Source organism: Cetorhinus maximus, unplaced genomic scaffold (genome assembly GCF_964194155.1).
Source record: "Cetorhinus maximus unplaced genomic scaffold, sCetMax3.hap1.1 HAP1_SCAFFOLD_44, whole genome shotgun sequence".
Classification (NCBI taxonomy): domain Eukaryota; kingdom Metazoa; phylum Chordata; class Chondrichthyes; order Lamniformes; family Cetorhinidae; genus Cetorhinus; species Cetorhinus maximus.
In genome coordinates, this window is record NW_027596099.1 from 1819864 (window position 1) to 1838930 (window position 19067).

At 43.5% G+C, this 19067-nt stretch overlaps 1 protein-coding gene across 1 annotated transcript; it reads right to left on the reverse strand.

Moving 5' to 3' along the window:
• Positions 1–6383: 6383 nt before the first annotated feature.
• LOC144672804 (uncharacterized) lies at positions 6384–18503 on the reverse strand. The gene is made up of 6 exons (XM_078534790.1): positions 18414–18503; positions 15901–16023; positions 14305–14427; positions 13750–13884; positions 8708–8830; positions 6384–6507 (listed from the first exon to the last, which is right to left on the reverse strand). The coding sequence occupies exons 2-6, from the start codon at positions 16019–16021 to the stop codon at positions 6482–6484; spliced, it is 528 nt and encodes a 175-aa protein (XP_078390916.1). The 5' UTR covers positions 16022–16023; positions 18414–18503; the 3' UTR covers positions 6384–6481.
• Positions 18504–19067: the final 564 nt, after the last annotated feature.

Sequence of the window (19067 nt, forward strand, 5' to 3'; positions counted from 1 at the left end):
CATTGCTGGTGGAGTTAGATTTAGTTTTACAAAATGAAAACAGAAGGCACAAGAAGTTTGAAGTTTGCTAAGTTATCAAGCTTCCTTTGAGATGTAGCGGGCGAAGGACTGCAATTGGGCATGTGGAAGTCCATTGCCAGGCTGCTCAAAAGTGCAGAATCGAGGAAGATGTGCTGATCACAAAAAAGACAGTGCAAATTCACAAACAAACCGAAGAAATGAAAAAGGATGACAGATTTATCCATTTTTGGGGGATATCCACTTTGATGAGGAGAAACAGCTGAGAGAGGCAGAGTCCATAGACCTGGCCAAATCACTAAAGGCTGAGCAAAATGCAAAATTAAGCTGTAGGTATGTTTTAAAGTAGGCAGCAGACTCAGGGCTTAGCACATCAACTGGGCAGCTGGATAAAGCTGTAACAACAGCTGGCAGCGTTCAACCAGGTGGCGCGGCTGAAGTGAACGTAGTTTTTGTTTATACAATTAATGCCGTTAATTTTAACGACAGGCAGAGTAGAGAGAAACCTGAAGCATTTTTAAAAAATGGTCCTTTCATTAGAACCCTGTGTTCTTGCTTTTGAAAAATGAATGTGGGGTTAACAGGCCTAACCTTTTGAACAAAAATGCAATGGACATAGAGCAATACCGCCGAATACTAAAAAGTGTGGAAATTCACAGCCGGGTAACTAACAGCTGCAGAGCCATCCTGAAGTGGACAAAAAATGGATGTGGCACAGAGAGCCTTACATGCGCAACGGCATTTAAAATAATTAAATCAGGAAATGAAAACAAAATGGCCATGGTTAGGAAATTCCAACAGAGCCCCATTTTTGTTTCTGCAAGGGCTGAAAGGATATTGTTCTTTATTTAAATTATTGGATGGATCAGGTCTAAGCACAATATCTGGAGACGTCCAGGCCAGCACTACCTTTACACTCATTTGCTAATCTTTCACGCCCAATGTAGTTCATCAACCATCTTCAAATGAAACATTAAATGCCGATCATGAATCTTTGAAACATCAAGTTGAGTACTCTGTATAACCTTACAAGGTGCTTTGGACACCCTTATCAAACTAACAAACGGCGAAATGACGTCCTTGAACAGGAGGCACCAGAAAGGTCAAAACTTCCTGGAAATCCCAGGAATCTATCTTTATGGGGAGCCTGAGGCATGATTCTTAATTTATTTCCCTTTCAAATACACATAATTGCTTCCAGGATTGTACAAACAGCTGGTAGTTAGCCAGAGGGGAATCAATATAAATAGCGATGTGGCACTTGGAGGAGAAAAATCAGCAAAAAAAATAAGATATTGCTTGTCTCAAAGCTGATCTGGATGATTGGAAGTGTCAGATTCAGGCTGGGCATGTAGATTTAAAAAAGCACCGCACAACGCAGTCTTCAATGAGCCAGACTTTTCGAGGCCTGAACAAACAGAAATTTGAGGTCAAGTAAAGGGAGAAGGGGGGTATAAGCACCCTCAATTCCACAGTAGGCAAATCAAACGGAGAGTTAGAAAATCTCATCCATATATACAGCCAGGCAAAACAGTAGAGAGTAAACAGACTCAAAGAAGTTGCGAAAATGAAGGGCTCTCTGCAGGATGAACCAATATTCGTTAAAAAATCATCTAAAAACAAGATGTTGAATATTATTTGAGGGGGAAAAAAAGCTGCATTGGAACTATCAGCAGCATCAAAGGAACGTGCTGAAGCTCAGGGTGAGTTGTCGTTCGTTGGCCAAGAAAATAAATAGTCGGAACACAGCTAATTATCCGGCGTGTTCACAAAGCAAAATTGAGGGCTTTACTCTTCAGCAGCATTAATGCAATAAAATCTCACCTAAACAGTAGAAGGGAGGAAGAGCAGAGGAAAATCGAGGAGACCCTGCTGAATACAAGGAAAGTGAAGATGAAGCAATACAAGCTTCACAGCGCGAAGGGAAACCTCGTGATAGTGCACCAACTCTGGGGAGGCAGAAGGCTGTTTGTGTTTTTGGTTTGGATATGACTCTGCTTCTGCAATGTTTCTTTTTCTCAGTACTTCGGACTTAACAGACTCTGAATGTGAATAGCTAAAAGAGCGCCAGTTCATTCAACTCACTGGGCAGTGCCACGTGTTTTCGCTGGACCAATACTGACATTGCCATTCTGTGATCTTTGGGTACCAGACGCTACTGCACCAGCATCAGTAAAAGTGTCCTCCGTGCAACGGATGAGAGAATTTCTCATAGTTGCAAGTATCTCAGTAACAGAACAATGACTATCCTGATATAGGGAGAATGCATAGAAACTAGGCTGTAATTGTTCGCTAAAGCTCGGATACTCTTTGAATTGCATTATCATGAGAGTTCCTGATAACTTCCTTTGTCCCCATCCGCACTGGGAGAATTATTTAACATAAAAGCAAATTGCTGCAGATGCTGGGTAGGCGAAAAGCAGAAGATGTTGGAAAAACTCAGCAGGTCTAGTAACATGCGTAGAGATAGAAATAAAGTTAGCTTTTCGAGTCGGTATGACTCTTCTTCAGAGGATTAAGTAAAGAATGTCTTATCATCTATCACAGATAATACATATTTATATTACAATGATATTTAAATTGGTGTCTGCATAGCGAATCTGATGTTTCAGGTTTTCAACTTGCACTCATCAGTATGGTTCAAACGGTGAAGTGAACAACAATTTATACCACATGAGAAGAGAGTGAAGATGGGTGCGTAATTGGACTCTGATTGGTAGAGTTAACAGCTGGTACAGTTAGGATTTCTGTGCTGCATTTTCCATGCCAACGCCTCTACAATCAGAGATTCCACTTCCCAACGAATCAGCACTCTCTTTTCTGGTCTGAGGAAAGATTGGATAGCATAGGGTTGGTATCCTTGGAACAACAGCGATTGGAATAGGGGGAACTACAGGACTGTGAGGGGCCTGGATAGAGTAGGTAGGAAGGGCCGAATTACTATTGCAGAGGGACCAATGGCAAGGGGGAAAAGTGGCAATACGCCGGGTGGCTCGTGTTTCGGGTGCCACAGAAACGATGGGCAGAGTGGACTCATGATATGCGGTAAGTTCTCTACTACTCTGCTTTCACTTCGGATGCAGCCTATTAGGAGCATCATACAGTTTTGTATCCTGCGCTTATTTTCTAACATAGCCTCGGCAATGCTAAAATTGATGCAAACAGAAAAACAGCCAACACTCTCCCTCCTATTTGCCTATGTTTTTAATCATCCAACTTTGTCCAGAGATCTCATCTCTGCCTCCGATCTGAAGCGAACATTGTTCTCACTCTATGAAAATAAAACATGCTCTTTATTTTAAAGGCTGATATGTTACAACATGTGACACAAGGTATAACATACAGCTATCTTAAGCACATGGAATGCAAATATCAAGCGGTATATCAATGACGTGAAATTGGTTTCAGTGTGGAGCTAGTGTTAACGCAAGGGGCTCGAGGCAATGGATATATCGGGGAAAGTAGAGGCTAAAAAGGCAGTGACCTGGGCAGCTTGGTACTGAGATAGTAAGGCAGGTGGTCTTCTTCACACACAGTGCAATAATGTGCTGCAAAATGCTCATTCTGCTTATTGACGTATTCTAGCAGACTATTTCTCTCACTGAACAGTAAGACAGTTAAAGATAATTAAAATTAATAAAAAAATATATTTCTCTTTTACACTGAAGTATGAGAGTACGAAGAGTAATAAGGACACGAAACGTTAACTCTGTTGTTTCTCTCTCTACTGATGCTGTTGGACCTGTTGACATTCCCCAGCACTTTCGGTTTTGTTGCTGATTTCATATGTTGGTAATCGTCCAACTTTTTTCCGTTCAGGTGGTCTTACTGGTGCTTGCTGATAGGGAGAGTCTATTCTTCCCAGTCTCTCGTAAACCAGTGGCCCTCCTTTTTTAAAGGCTGACATTTTCTGATTTGTGACAAGCGGTTTCACAACCGTTGCTCACAGGAATGCATAAGGAGGCTGACTCAGAAGCGACTCAGGATTCACTGTGGAACTGAGCAACATAAATGGTGTTAACTCCGGGAGCTTTAGACCCGGCATCTTGGGGAGATAGAAAATTAATTACATTATTCTGACTCAAATTAAATTATTTATTATGATGCACATTGTGAGCTTGGAAAAGTGGTTAAAATTCATTTCCAACACACAACACAACACAGCACAATGATGCTCTGCAAAAAAAAAATGTTCAGTGCATCTTTGCATAATAGCACTGTCACTGATATAATCAGTCAGAGTGCAAGGCACTTTTTCACCTGTTTAAATCCTACCGTGTAATCTCATCTGAAAGACGGAAGATGTGGTTGACAGCTCCATGAAGCGGCTCATAATCAGCAGAAATCTGCTCTCTCTCTCTCCCTTTGTGTAACACCAGGTCCAATCAGCTCCTGACCTCATTAAAGGCTTGCAGCACTGTTTCAACCGGGGACAAAATAGCTGAACTCAAGGGATCAGGCGCGAGTCATTGACATGAAAGCACCACGTGAACGAATGAGGCAGCAAGGAGCCCGAGCAAAACTCGTATTCATTGGAAAAAGGAGCGGCTTGGGGTCTGTGGTGAGGTGGTGGGGGGGGTGGGGGGTGGGGGGGGGGTGGGGGGAGGGGTGGGGAAGGTGTGTGTGTGATGGGGGTGGGGGGGGGTGGGGGTTATTGGTGGTTGTGGGAGCGGGTGGTGAGGCAGGCGGAAAGAAGTTTGCATTGTTTGGATCATTCCTAGCAGAACGGAAGGCCGTTGTATGAGATCACGCATCTCAGTACCAGGATATTGCTGCAGGGGATCCTCAGAGTGGTTTGCATGGCCCAACCGTCTTCAGCTGCTTCATCAATAATCTTCCCACCATCATCACCATTAAGTTGGAATATTCCTGGATGACTGCACAATACTCCACACCTCCTCTGTATTTGCAGAACGTGTTCATATGGAATAATATGGACGAATTTCAAGCTTGGGTTGGTAGCTGGCAATTAGCATTCGCGCCATACAAATATCAGGCAATCAATGTTACCAGGCACCGTAAGGTCTCCTAACACTGTCCCATGAAGCTATCTCGCGATCAGATCTAATATATGTGAGTGCATAGACATTAATGTGGTTGAATGTCAACTTCCCTTTGGAATGGCTGTCAAAGCGCTAAACTTAATAGGACAAGTAATGTTGGTCTTATCAGAGACGCCCAGATCCCCCGAGATAATAAATAAATAATTAAAAATCCCAGAGACTCAGTTTAATGCTCCATCAGAGTGTAACGATCCATTGACACTGCCCAATCGAATGTGACAGGAGAATGTGCTTTTCCCTAAACGCTGCACAATCAATCGGGTCGATATTCAGGTCTCTAAGCACAGCCAGATCAGCCCTCCCATTTGAGAGGGAAGAACTAATAAACGCTTTCCGCTCAGCATTCCCTGCAATAAGAAGGTCACGGCCCCAGAATAATCTCCAAGCAAACGCACTAAACTAAGATGGCATACATTTCATTCAACACTGATCAGTCATTCCCTACCGGAGACAACGTGTAAAACCCATCTAATTCTGACCAATTAAACCGCCTTGCGGTGAAGAACAGTCTTACCAATGCATCCTGGGACAGGTGAAGTCACTGTGAGAGAGTTCAGTGAGAAACTGAAAACTACAGTAGAAAGATAAAGTTATGGGTTAAATGGATCACAAGGCAAAATTGAGCAAATGTGGCAGAGAGCGGCTGAAAAAGACAGCAATGCAGCAGTGAGGAGAGAGGAAGGATGATTGGTCAGGGAGGGGTGGAGTAAACTGTGTCCCAGTGCAAGAGGGAGCAGGGAGACGGGATTCCCGCAGGCATAGGCCAGGGGAGTGCTCACAGAGTAAAACCCTCAGTGAAGAGTACTATGGAGCGAATGAACAAAGTGAACTGATATAGCTGGGGCACTATCATGGTTTGGGCAGTTGAGTGATGGTTACTTAAGCACTTACAATCACAGAGAGCTAGCTGATAAGCATGACCTTTACTGTTGGACCGAATGAAATGCACTGGAATATTTGTAAAAATAGAAAGCTGAGCAACCAGGAAGGGATTATACAGCGTGTGGTCAAAACTCATGCCAATGTGAATTTGAGGATTTTTTTGTTGTTCTGCATATCCTAAGTTCTCAAGGGGGCCGCATTGTCTTGGCACCATCTCACTAAAGACACTTTCAAGGGTAATTCACTGGTATAAGAGCAGTGACCGGATCCTAGGCTCGTATTCCACTCCACAGGTGATTGACTCGAATTATACACAATTCTCCTCATGCCTCTTGCATTGCCACGTGACTCATAGGCCCAGCCCTTTCCCTGTGTGTCGATTCCAAAGCTGTTTTAATCAGGGACCGGGAACGACAGGTGCAATTTTAAGTACAGTTTTTAATGAGTTCTTTTCAGCGTTAGGATGATAGTGCACTTGAACTGTGAGGGTGTGATTTTTAGTCAGCAGCTGTAAAACATCAGGGATTAAGCTGAGCAGAAATGCCTGTGGAGCAAAACAATGCACATAATTAAAACAATATTAACCTGCCGGATAACTGCAATATCATTCTATAAACATGCGCACCCTCTCTCCATGGTCAATAGATCAGACCAGTAGTGCAATGCCCAAATCGGATTGAATATTCCACATGTGGAGTATTCAGTGCTCAGTATTACCGAATCACAAATTTAATCTCTCCATGTTCCAGAACTTTTTGCTCAAAGAGCAACATGAAATTACCACAGTCTGTTGCAGATATGACGGAGCCCATTCTGCCTGGTGTGTCGTTTTTGGCTTTCAGGACGAGCTGCTAAATTATTCGCAGCTCTTGCCCGTCCTCCCCAACCACCAACCCCCTTTACTCCCCCCTAACCCCACCCCACCCCCGCATTTTATCTCAACACTGGCTGTTTGATGAATGAGCTCCAATGTATAAGAGCATAGTAATTAAAATAATAATAATTGCAATAATATTAATAATTATTATTATTATACATTCAGGAGCAGGGCGCGTAGCCCCTGAAGTCTGCTCTGCCATTCATGCCTGATATTATTTTAATCTCAATTCCACTTACCTGCCTGTTCACCATTACCCTTGACACCTTCATTGTTTCAAATTCTGCCTATTTCAGCCATCAATGTCCTTGAGTACAGGGGCAAGGATTCATTACTGCAGCTGGAAAGGCCCACAGTGAGACAACAACTGGAGTATTGTGTGTAGTTTTAGTCTCCTTAGCTAATAAAACACATGCTTACCATAGGGGGACTGCAGCGAAAGTTCGTTGGAATGATTCCTTGGAATACAGGATTGTCCTAAGAGGGCAGTCTGGGCCGACTAGGCCTGTACCCACTGGAATTTAGAAGACAGAGAGGGAATCTCATTGACACATAAACAATTATGACAGGGCTGGAAAGACTGGATGAACGGATGATGCATCCTCTGGCTGGGGGTGATTTAGGTCAAGCGGTCAAAGTCTCAGGATACAGGGTGGGCCATTTAGAACTGAGGTGAGGAGAAACCTCTTCTCTCCGATGTTTGTGAACGTGTGCAATTCTCTACCACAGAAGGCTATGGAGGCCAACGCACTGAATATATTAATGGAGGAGATAGACAGGTCTCCCTTCTCTAAAGATGTCAAAAGTGTGTGGCGAAAGAGTGGTAGCACGGCGTTGAGGTAATTGGTCATGCATGATCACATCGAATGTTGGAGCAGGCTTGAAGGGACGAATGACCGTTTCCAGCTCTTATTCTCTATGTTTCTGAGGTGTAATGACGGTCTCTGCAGCTCTCTGGAATGGATAATGGTAACAAATCAGCACCATCTGTGAGGAGAAGATGCTCCTGGGCGTAATCAGTTATAGACGCCCTCTGATTCCCAATCGACGCTCCATTTCTTCTAGAATCCCCCACGAGGGGAACATTCACACACTATCCACCCCCTTAACTCCCATCAAGATTACGAAACGATTTCAAAGCGTTTCCTCGTATTCTTCCACACCCCCATGAGTATCGAGCTAAGCTGATCATTCGAAGAATAAAAAATATTGAACCTATTATGGAGTGGTTCCAATTCAGTTATATTATTCCTGACATAATGTGATCAATATTGCCTGAAAAACGCTCATTCGCATTCTGCGCCGTTGCCCCGATACATCCCTACACTTATAATCCAACCGTTTTCAATAAAGGTGAACATTCAGTTTCCCTCCGGTAGCTGTTTCACCTGCAGACGAATGCTTTGTGTCTCATGTAAGAGGAAATTCGGATCTCTCCATGCCGCAGCATTGTACAATCGCTATCCATTGAAACCCTATTTTTTTTAGAGCGAGTTGTTAACCACCCTTCGGGCAATGGAACTGGCCTGTTTTTATTTATACTCTCCGGTGAATAGCAAGAAACCACCACGTGATGAAAGCCCTGATCCCACGAAGAATCCCGCTAAATCTCATCAGCTTGTACCCTTAATACGTCCCAGTTTTATCTACTTGTCCATTGGCCTTTAGTTACTTATGTACATGCGTTCATATTGGGCTCCTCAATAACCACCCCCCCGCCACCCACCACCCACCCCCGCTTCCCTCCGTGTGTAAAAATAAAGATATACAAAAATTTCTTTGAAATTGGGTAAGGGTGGATGATTTTCCTGTATCTCACAATGAGCCCCGAATCATTTGAAGAATGTGAATGTAAACGGATGCTTACGGACACCGTGCTCCCGCATCGTTAGAAGATGTTGCAAGACGGCGCTGAGACTGGCGGCATCAAGCTTATCCAGAAGAGAGTCGATGATTTGACGAGGATTCTCTGCCCTGCCAGCTGCTGTTGCTGGAAACATACAGCAATGTTTGTGGCTTAAACACTGGTTTTACATTTCTGCATCAACAAAATAAAGTGACCTTCACAAGGCGACTTTCAATGTAGCGAAATTAAACTAAAGAGACTACACGGGTGTCTGATCAGTCATGCCTCAGCTAAATAAACACCTGGGTCGAGTACACCTGAAGTGTTTCTGCCATGTATTTGCCTATAACTTGGAGCAAGTCAGGGTAGGCTAAGGGCAACATTGCCTTGGGCTGAAAGAAAGATATAAAAAAGGGGAGGTGGGGGTCTGCGGTGTGGTGGGGTGTGGGTGTGGTGGTGTTTTGGGAGGCAGGGGATCAAGCAAATTGTATGTTATCCCTTGAATTTTGAACATTCAGAAATAACCTACCCGCCATTTTCACGGTATTAACTAGAGCTGAAATGGAGGATTGACAAAAATAAATGAATAAATAAATAGATCTGCTTGTTGGACATTTTAGCACGGTGGGGGTTTTTGGGGATGTTCGTTGGGTGGGTGGGTACAAAAGGTAAATAAAAAACTAGGCCTGAACTTCTCTGATTGAAATAAAAGGAAATGTCATTTAAATGTTAAGAGTTCGATAAAGGGAAGGTTGTTGATGTTGTCTATAAGGTTTTTCAAACTTAATTTAATACAGTGCCACACAACAGACCTGTGAGCGAAATTCCAGGCCATGGAATAAAAAGGAAAGTAGGCAATTAAATATGGAATTGGCTGTTTGAAAGGAAACAGAGAGGAGCGATAGATGGCTGTTTTTCAGATTGGAGGAAGGTTTGGAGTTCCTCAGAGATCAGTTCTGGGGCCCTTGCTCTGCCTGGTATATATTAATGGCCCAGAATCTGGTGGGCAGGGCATGATTTCAAATTTACACATGATATGGAGATTGAACTTGTTGTCAACTGTGATGGGGACAATCTTGAACTTGAAATGGACATAGACGTGCTCGAGGATTGTGCATAGAAGAGACAGATAAAGTTCATTGCAGAGAGAGTGAGATGATCCGTTTCATCAGGAATGTTATGGTGAGACGGTATGAAATGAAGGGAGAGCTTCTAAAGGAGATGCATGAAAATAGGAATCTCAGTGTATTCGTACATAGGTTTTTTGAAGGTGGCAGGGTGTGTTGACAGCACAGTTCGTAAATCATATACTATCTTAGGCTTTATTAATAGGGGCATTGTGTACAAGAGTAAGGCGATCATGTTGAACTTGGATAATACAATAATTAGGCCTCATTTGGATTGCAGGTCCAGTTTCGGGCACTGTACTTGCGGAAGGATGTGAAGACAATATATCGAGTACGGAGGAGATTCACAAGAAGTATCCCCGGGATGTAGAAATGTAGCTATGAAGATTGAAGAAAAAATTCCATTGAAGAAAAGAAAGAGAGGAGTGGAGACTTGGTTGAGGCACTGTACTTGCGGAAGGATGTGAAGACAATATATCGAGTACGGAGGAGATTCACAAGAAGTATCCCCGGGATGTAGAAATGTAGCTATGAAGATTGAAGAAAAATTTCCATTGAAGAAAAGAAAGAGAGGAGTGGAGACTTGGTTGAGGTATTCAAGATCTTGAGGAGTATGAACAGGGTAAATGGTGAGGAAATGTTCCCACCTAAGTGAGCATCAAGAACTAGATGGCACATATTCAAAATGATTAGCAAAACGTGCAGAAAGGACGGGAGGAAATTGTTTTTTTTTCGGCCAGCTTGCATTTGGCATCCGGAACAAACTTCCTGGAATTTGCTAGATACAATTCCGATCGAGGTTTTCAAAAGGGAATTGGATTCTTACCTGAAAACAGAGAATATAGAAGGTTACACGGATAATGCAAGGGATAGGGGATTATGCGGAATGCTCTTTCAGATAGCCAGAGAGAAATCGATTTGCCGAATAGCCTCCTCCTGCACTGTAAAGGTACTGTAATGTTGTGAAGAGAGATCTTCCAAAAATGGGAATTTGCGCTTGAACAATTATTACAATTGAGGTGTAGATTCGCAGCTTTGTCAACCATATGTCCAGAGGGTTAGGGGGACAAGGGGTGAGAGTTATGAACCACGGAAAAGATAAAGCGCAGAAGGATCCTATTCAGCGCACGGTGTCTGCACCGGCCATGGAAAGAGAAAAATAAATCAACCAGTAGCTCATTTTAAACCCCAGTTTCCCGCACCTGTTCCGTAGCAATTCAGGTTACAGCGTTTCAGGTACCATTTAATTGAGTTGAAGGTTTCAGGTTCAACCACCAGTTTAGGCAGTGAATCCCAGGCACCCAGTATCCTCTGGGTGAAATGTATTTTCTTTGTGTCACCCTAATCCCACAGACCCCGCCACACCGCACGCCACGTTTAATGACCTGGCAACATTCCTGTAAATCCGTTCTGCACTGTCTCAGAACTCTGTTGTCCTTCCTATAATGTGGTGACCGGAATTCTACACAAAATTCCAGCTGCGGCCTAACCAGCTTTTTGGACAATTCCAACATTGCATCTCTGCTTTTGTATTCAACACCTCATCCAATAAAGGGAACATTCCATCTGCGTTCTTTACCACCTTATCCACGTGCCCTGCAACATTGGAGGACCTGTGGATAAGCACTCCCAGGTCTTCACTTCCTCAGCCACTATCAATAAGTTCCTGTTTATTGAGTATCCCCTTGCTTGGGTTGCCCTCACCAAATGCATTAGCTCACCCTTTTTCTGGATTAATTTCTATTTGGCAACTTTCTGCCTACTCATTCAAACCATTGATAGCTTCCTGGAGGCAGCACTTTTCCAAATTACTACTAAATGCAGGGCCAATTATTGGTTCCTCTGCAAATTTCCCGATCGCACATTTAAGCGCAAATCATTGATATATCCAACAAACAGCAAGAGCCCCAACACTGAGTGCATTGAAATCCACTGGGAACCGCGTTCCATTTGCAAAAACAGCCATCGGCCATTGCAATTTGTCGCCTGTCAATGAGCCAACTTTGGATCGAGATTGCCACCTTCCCCCGTATCCAATGGGATCACACTTGTTTGACCAGTCTGTCATGCGGGGCCTTGTCAAGTGCCTTGGGAATATCCTTGTTTATAACATCCGGTGAACTGCTCTCATCAATCCGACTGGTTACTTCGTGAAAAATGTCTATTAATTTGGTAAGGCACTATCATCAATTGAGAAAACCATTCTGACTATCCGTAATCAATCTCTTCCTTTCATAGTGACAATATATCCTGCATCTCACAATTGATACCAATTATTTGTCCACCAGTGAAGACATACTAATTGGTTTATAATTTTATGGCCGCTCCAACACAAACTATTTCAAAATTTGGTACAGCCCTTGCAGTCTCCCAATCCTCTTCTACCTTGCTTGTATCTAGTGAGGATTGGAAAGTAGTCTTAAGGGCATTCGTTATTTCCTCCCTGGTTTCCTTTAACAGCCTGGCATATAATCCATCTGGCCCTGGTAATTTATCGAACTTCAGTGAAGCCAGTCCTTCAGTGCGCCCTCTCTAACTATGCTTATTGCATGTAAGCTTTCACATGTCTTCACCTTAAGTAGAATGTCTGCATCATCCCTCTCCTTAGTGAAGACAGAGAAAAAGTACGCATTTGGGACCCTGCCCACATCTTCAGCATCAACCCACAAGTTTCCATGGAGGCCTTTGTTAGGCCGGACCGTGTCCTCAGTTATTCTCTTGTTCCTAATCTACTGATAAAGAATAATGGAGTTTTCTTTGATTTTACTTGCCAAATTTTATTGTTACCACCTCGTTGCTTTCCTACTTTCCTTTTTTAACCTCGCACCTGTATGTCCTATACTTCTATAGGCTGTCTACAGTTTTACTCTGCTTGTGCCTGTCACAGGGCCTTTTTTATCTGCTTTATCTTAAACCACAATCGTCTAGATAAATTTAGGTCATTGAATGAGGACAGAGATTTGAACGGATGAATGGGCTACTCGTGTTCGTATTCCTTTACGTGAGATACACAGAGATGGTAGTGCCAACAGCGGAGGCTTATTAGAGAATGGGATGAAGCGGAACACAGAGAACACCGGATGGCAAACCCTCCATTTCTGCTCCTTGGTTTCTGGCCTCTTCAGCACCATCATTATTAACTGCTCCAACATTAGTTACAAACTGCTTATATTCTAAACATCTGTATCCCTTTCCCAAGCCTTCGTGTCTCTTCAATTGTCTCTGTTCCTTAAAATCACCCCGTTGGACCGAAGCCTCATTAGCCTGTGCTCACACCTCCTTATGTGAAGTGGTGTTAAATAACTGTTTGATATCATTGCTGTCAATCGCTGCGATGAGTTTGTGTTCTAAATGGTGCTCTATAACTAATGGTTATCATTATCATACACATTTTTCATGGCTGACCAATGGTTAACAGCATGAGGCAAAACCTCAAACAGAAGTTAAACACTATGCATATTGGGAATCTGATTCGCCTCCTTTGCCAGCAGACGCAGGCCCCAAGGCATGATGAATATAATCATAGATTCACAGAGGTTTAAGGGACAGTAAAAGGCCCTTCGGCCCATCGGGCCTGCGCCATTCAATCACCCAACTATTCTAATCCAATTTTGCACCACTAGGCCCATGGCCTTGATGTGGCATCGAATGTGCACATGTCAATCTCAACATGTTTGTGATTGTACAGTGTTCTGTCGGCATCCATGAACTTTGATTGTATAATAATAACCTATGTGCTTCCATGAGATTTGTGTGTATAATAATAAACTGTGGACTTCCATGAACTTTGATTGTATAATAATAACCTATGTGCTTCCATGAGCTTTGTGTGTATAACAATAAATTGTGGACTTCCATGAACTTTGATTGTATAATAATAAACTGTTGGCACTCGTGGGCTTTGACAGATCTTAGACGATAGGAACTGTGACTCACCTCGAGCAATGGAGACGTAGCTGGATATAATCTGCTCAAAAGCGATCAGATCTCCTTCCTCTGCCTGGTCGAGGAGACAGACGAGATTTTGTCGACGAGTCTTTGCATTGTCCCGGTCACCACTGGAGATAATTCCTGTAAGTGAAATGAAGAGCAGTCACAGAATCCACCGCCAAACGTTCGCACTGTGGAGTTAGAATTTGAAAACTGCTTGAGATCGGAGACCGAGGACTGGGCATTTCATTGACTTGGGAGTGTGCCACGGAGGTGATGTGCAAGGTACATCACGACATGTCTGCCAATAGCGAAGTGATGATCATCAAAAATGTACAATGACCTGGATATGGAGGATTGCCAGGAGCCAGGAGGGCTTGAATGCCTGGAGGATTGAAATGACAGAGCGATTTGCTAATAGCATATATGAAAATGTTAAAGTTCTGTATCCCTATCCAGTGAAGGTCTGTGGATCCCAGGTTAATGGTGGAATGTGGACTTCATACGAGCAGGAAACTTTATCACTCAACTGAACAGTTACAATCTATCTGCAGAACTCACGTTGAACGTCCTTTCTGAAGACTAAGAACTGATTAAAGAAGAAGGCGAGCAGATTGTCATCACAGCGGTCGAGGAGATCACTGATCCTCTGCCGTGAATTCTTCAGACCTCCAGAGACCTTAACTAGAAATAAGAGAGAAGCATTTGTCAGAGTGCATGAGGTCATTCACTCCGGCAGACAATACCGAATAGAAACGGGGCAGGAGGGAAGTAAATTTGGAAGAAATGAATGATGTAAGGTAGTGAATGCTGGGAAGAGGGATGAAATTTAAGGGGGGAAGGAAGAAGGAAAGTTCTTGGAAGTACAGAGAATATAGAGCGCCGTAATTGCTCACCTAGCCAAGTTAACGAGGGATGGTGTTTAGACTTCACCCAAGTCTCATCCCATTCTCGCTTCTCATCTCAGCCTCGCATCCCATATTTCCAATCACCTTTATACAAGTGCTCTCCCAGTGTCACTTTAAACTGCCTGCCGGAAACATTTCCTGTGCTCATGCGTTACACAGTACACCCACTTACTCAATGAAGAAATGAGTCCTTCTCTAAGCATCAGTCAATAATGATTATGGATAGGGAGATAATTCCTTTCCACGGCAATTGAGTGCATTCACTCCAATTCAACCCTGTCCTAACCATTCATAAACTTAAAGGATTCATCCTCTTAAAAGTCAACGCAAAATAATCTCTAACTTTATTACAATAGTCACCACCTGCTCAATACTATAGAATTTTGCAAAGGTTACTATACAGAAAGAGGCCACTTGGGTCACCGTGTCTGCACCAGCTGGAAAACGAGCCGTCTCGCCTCATCCAGCATTTGTTCTGTAACCATGCAGCCAACAACACTTCATGTGCGTATCCACACCCTTTTTAAGTGAGATGAGCGGTTCTGCCTCGACTACACTTTCTGGCAATGAGTTGCGGAACCCTGCATCCCACTGTCTGAAACAAAAAAATCTCAACTCCCTTTCTATTTTTTAACACAGATCAACTAAAATCTATGCCACCTAATCACTGCTCTCTCTGGTAAAGGAAATTTCTCCTTCATATCTTATTGAGCCAGGCCCCTAATAATTCTGTACATCTCAACCAATTCACCCCTTGGCTCCGCTGTTTGATGGAGAACAATCACAGCCGATCCATTCTTTCTGCACAGCTGCAGTTTTCCAGTCCGATCCCCAAAAGCCTCCACCGTATCCTCTCCAATACAATCAGATCTTTGTTGTAATACGGTAACCAGCGCTGCACTCAGGAATCATGTATGCCTGATTAATGATTTGCACAGATGCAGTATATGCGCCATGCTTGTCTGTTCTATACCTCAGTTAAGAAATAAAAGGATTCCATAGGCCCTCTTAAACACTTTGTAAACCTGCCATGCTATTCAGGAACACGTGGGGAATCACTGCAAGGATTTAGGAAGAACGGAAGGATTGAAGAATGGGTGGAGGCATAAAATGTATAAAGGAAGAGACGACAATTAAAGCCTCCAAAATTGGAATCAAAATTAAGCAAATGTTTCAGCTCTATTATTCTTAGCCAAGCAACAAATAAATTCAAGGAAACCATAACTTAGAGCGATAGTGTCGGCCTTACAGGTGATGAAGTCTCTGAAGGTTAACATGTGCCTCAAGACGAATTGAAGATTCTGATTGTCGAACGTATTCAAAATGTCCTCAATCTTCCCGCGAGGGTTTTCATCACTCATGGACGCCATTGCTGAAAAGACAGATCAACATTTCTCGGTCCCTGATTGGTCAAACCAGACATCAGATGCGACCTAAACAGTGATAACACAAGTGGTGCCATGAAACAATGGATCTCCCCGCAGCTGGGAGTCAGAATGATCAATGTCTGCGGGAGAATCATTTGTTATCCCAAAAAACCTGCAATTACGTAGCGCCCGTCAGGATTACAGTTCGCCCTAAATGTTTTCACAGCCTGATAATTATATTTTAGAAAATGCCGCACTCTCTGTTGAAAAGTAGATATTGTGGCGCCCAATCAGTACACAGAAAATATCTTCATATTTCAGTAATGTTCACTTAAGCGGAAAGCATTCGGTCCAGGACAGTAGGGGTATTCAAACCCAATGCCATTGTTAAAACACCGACCATCAAGATCTTGGGAGGCAACATTGATCAGAAACTGAACTGGACCAGACATATAAATGATTAGGTTACAAGAGCAGGCCAAGGCTGGTAATCCCGCTGGAAACCTACGGCCTGATTCTCCAATCCCAGCCCAACACCGACAAGGCAAAAGTCAGGGGTGTGATGGAATATTCTCCTCTTCTCCAGAAGAGCACTGCTACAACAGCAATCAAGAAGCCACCATCCAGGACAAAGCAGCCTGTTTGAATGTCACCCTACCCACAAACATTAATTCCCCCACCACTGACGCACAGCAGTAGCAGTTTGTACGATCCATAACATGCACTACAGGAACTCACCAAGGCTCCTTAAATAGTACCTTCAACATCCACGACCACGACCATCTAGAAGGAGAAGGGCAGCAGATATATGGCAACACCACCACCTGGAAGTTCCCCTCCAAGATACAGGCCATCCTGACTTGTAATTATATCATCATTCCTTCACTGTCACTGAGTCAAAATCCTGGAACTCCCACCCTCACAGTTCTGTGGGTGCACCTACACTACAGGGACTGCTGTGATTCAAGAAGGCAGCTCAACACCACATTCTCAAGGGATAATTAGGGTTTTCAGCAAACGCTCGTCTAATCAGCGCCTACATCCTTTGAATGAGTGATTAATAAGAACAACAACACCCTGTGTTTCGCCGAATGCATCTGAGGAATGTTTTACACCTTCATGCTGATGGGTGAGCAATGAGGTGAGTTAGTGAGTGATAGACGGAGTGGGAGGCCAGGGGAGTGAAGGAATGAGGGAGAAATGAATTGAATTCAGGTCTGATGGAAACAGTGAAACTGAATCTCAATAAAATAAGCTCCAGTTCCCTGATTCAAAGCTGTTGCAAATCACTAAGTCAATTGACCTTATAGAATTCAAAGTCCAGTGCATAATCGTTTTTTCAGTGATAACGGCAATATATGTTTTTTCTTCGTGCTCTGTAATATTGGTTAAGGTTTTTCATTATATTACAACTGTGTAAATAAAATGTCGACAAAAGTCTCGACTCTAAGGAGGAATATCGAGCGATGAAGTCACACTCGAGGAACTTGAGCCCAATACTCCTTGCCTGCACTTTTTGTTTAGCAGCACTAACAGAGAGCTACACTGTCAGAGGGTGAGCAACCAGGGAGCGCTGTACTATCGGAGTGTCAGTGCTGAGTGAGTTCTGCACGGTTGGATGTTCAGTATTCAAGGAGCGCTGCACTGTCAGAGGGTCAGTATTGATGGATGCTGCGCTGTCGGAGGGTCAGTACTGAGGGAGTGCTGCTCTCTCGAAAGGTCAGTAATAAGGGAGCGCTGCACTGTCGGGTTTCAGTACTGAGCGAGTGCTGCACTGTTAGAGGGTCAGTTTTGAGGCAGCGTTGCACTGCTGGGGATCAGTACTTATAGAGTGCTGCACTTTTTGAGGCTCTGTGCTGAGAGAGTGTTGCAATTTCGGAAGGGATCTATTAAGGCAGTTTTGCATTGTCAACCTTCTGTATTGAGGTCGTGCTGCATTGTCGGAGGGCCAGATCATAATGAGCTCCGCACTTTTGGACGGGCTGTTCTGACAGATAAAACATAGCTTCTTGATCAGTAATGAGCGGACATTCGTTCGCCAAAAGTGCAGAAGAACTCTGCGTTACTCCAGGTTTCGGTGATAGGTGAGGGCTGCACTGTTCTATATCCCATCATTCGAATGGAAACAGTTTTTTTTAAAAATAGCATTCGTGTTCGCTCACATTTTCGAAACACTCGACTCTAAACACCTGGATAGACCAGAGCAGCAACACTTCAGCAACTCATCGGGGCTGTGGGGCTGGTGGTGGGAATTGAGATTTGCACTCACGCTCACAGGGCGACAATGAATTAAACATAGATCTACAGAAAATTCCCAACATACAATCAACCGCACAGCAGTTTGAACCAGATCATATTGCTCACATTAATTCTTTGGGAGAAACGTGTTACTTACCTTGGATCACTGCTTTCTGCTTGCACACCACAAGCTTCTCAGACCTATATCGTGAAAGTGGATCCGCCAAGAAGTGCAAACACCAGCTGATCGAAGTTCAGATCTTATCGAGTGGAATGAAGCCAAAATCAAGAAGAGAAATCCCGCCCCCCATTTAATCTACAAAGGCTTGGAATGCAAAGCTGGGGGAAGCACACTGAAGTTTACAGAGCCTGTGTCGGATCCTGCCAGCAGCGAACTGCAACTGGATCACTTTGTTCAGATATTCGCTCCTCATCTCACAGATGATATATTGATCTTGGCAGCTGAGGGGGACACTGCCCGGGTGTACGAGAACGCTGCTGTGCGATGCATGAGTTATATAGTGGAGCGGTTGAATTAACAATGCTGATAATGGATGATTAAGCAATATGGTTGTGTGTTTAAGATAAATAAATCCCTCTGAAGGCCGTGTCGAGAACAAAGTGATTTTACAGGTGTGTCATTCAGGAGGCACGGTAGGCAGCTCGGGGAGATAGTGGCACAATTTAATCAAAACTCTCTGCGGCAACCAGTGGAAGCTAAACTCAGTTAATACATCTGGACTTATAAACTCATCCCATTAATAGTGACGGATTTTGTAAGGACCCATCTGGATCATTAATGTCCGTAAGG